Source organism: Onychostruthus taczanowskii, unplaced genomic scaffold (genome assembly GCF_017590055.1).
Source record: "Onychostruthus taczanowskii isolate IOZ18803 unplaced genomic scaffold, ASM1759005v1 scaffold916, whole genome shotgun sequence".
Classification (NCBI taxonomy): domain Eukaryota; kingdom Metazoa; phylum Chordata; class Aves; order Passeriformes; family Passeridae; genus Onychostruthus; species Onychostruthus taczanowskii.
Window position 1 is genome coordinate 4665 of NW_024507170.1, and position 1569 is coordinate 6233.

At 65.1% G+C, this 1569-nt stretch overlaps 1 protein-coding gene across 1 annotated transcript; it reads left to right on the forward strand.

Annotated features, from left to right (window-relative positions):
• Positions 1-99: 99 nt before the first annotated feature.
• On the forward strand, positions 100-662 carry FBXO46 (F-box protein 46; the record flags this gene model as incomplete). The annotated part of the gene is made up of 1 exon (XM_041426619.1): positions 100-662. A coding segment is annotated over one exon (523 nt), but the record flags the coding sequence as incomplete, so codon positions are not given.
• Between the last annotated feature and the right edge of the window lie 907 nt (positions 663-1569).

Below are 1569 nucleotides of genomic sequence, written 5' to 3' on the forward strand. Positions count from 1 at the left end.
GCGAGCGCCGCGTCGGCGGCGTCGGCGTCGGCCGGGGAGGCCGCGGGGGACCCGGCGCTGTGCCGGCTGTACCGGCACGTCTCTCACGACTTCCTGGAGAGCGAGCGCCGCGTCGGCGGCGTCGGCGTCGGCCGGGGAGGCCGCGGGGGACCCGGCGCTGTGCCGGCTGTACCGGCACGTCTCTCACGACTTCCTGGAGATCCGGTTCAAGATCCAGCGGCTGCTGGAGCCGCGGCAGTACATGCTGCTGCTGCCCGAGCACGTGATGGTGAAGATCTTCAGCTACCTGCCCACGCAGGCGCTGGCCGCCCTCAAGTGCTCGTGCCACTACTTCAAATCCATCATCGAGACGTTCGGCGTGCGGGCGGCCGACTCGCGGTGGAACCGGGACCCGCTCTACCGGGACGACCCGTGCAAGCAGTGCAAGAAGCGGTACGAGCGCGGCGACGTGTCGCTGTGCCGCTGGCACCCCAAGCCCTACCACCACGACCTGCCCTACGGCCGCTCGTACTGGATGTGCTGCCGCCGCGCCGAGCGCGAGGCGCCGGGCTGCCGCACCGGGCTGCACGACAACAACTGGGTGCACCCGGCGGCGGCGGGCAGGAGGGACGAGGGGAGGTGAGGGAGGGAGGGAGGACGGACGGAGGGACGGACGGACGGACGGAGGGACGGGCGGGGAAGGGGGGGGAAAGTGGAAAAAAAAAGGAAAAAAAAAGAAAAAAAAAAGGAATGGAGAGGGTTGAGTGCGGGAGTGTGGAAGGGGAGGGAGGAGGGGAAGGGTGGGGTGGTGGCACCATGGAGGTGACAGGGGCATGCAGGGTGGTGTCCCCAGTGGGGACTGCTCAAGGGTGATGTCACCAGGTGGGCTGGTGGCACCAGGGAAGGTGACAGTCACCTCCAGGGTGGTGTCCACAAATGGGGACTGCTCAATGGCGATGTCCCCAGGTGGGCTGGTGGCACCAGGGAAGGTGACAGTCACCTCCAGGGTGGGGTCTCCAATGGAATCAGCTCAATGGCGATGTCATCAGGTGGGGTGGTGGCACCTGGGAGGACAATGTCCCCATAAAGGACAATGGGGACAGCTCAATGGCGATGTCACCAGGTGGGCTGGTGGCACCACGGAGGGTGGCAGTGTCCCTCAGAGGGTGACAGTCCCCTCCAGGGTGGTGTCCCCAATGGGGACTGCTCAATGGCGATGTCACCAGGTGGGCTGGTGGCACCAGGGAAGGTGACAGTCACCTCCAGGGTGGGGTCTCCAATGGAATCAGCTCAATGGTGATGTCACCAGGTGGGCTGGTGGCACCTGGGAGGACAATGTCCCCATGGAGGACAATGAGATCAACCCAAGGATGATGTCCCCAGCTGGGCTGGTGGCACCTGGGAAGGTGACAGTCCCCCCCAGGGTGGTGTCCCAAATGGGGACAGCTCAATGGTGATGTCACCAGTGGGGCTAGTGGCACCTGGAAGGACAATGTCCCCATAAAGGACAATGGGGACAACCCAGTAGCAATGCCACCAGCTGGGCTGGTGGCACCAAGGACAGTGACAGTCCCCCCCAGGGTGGTGTCC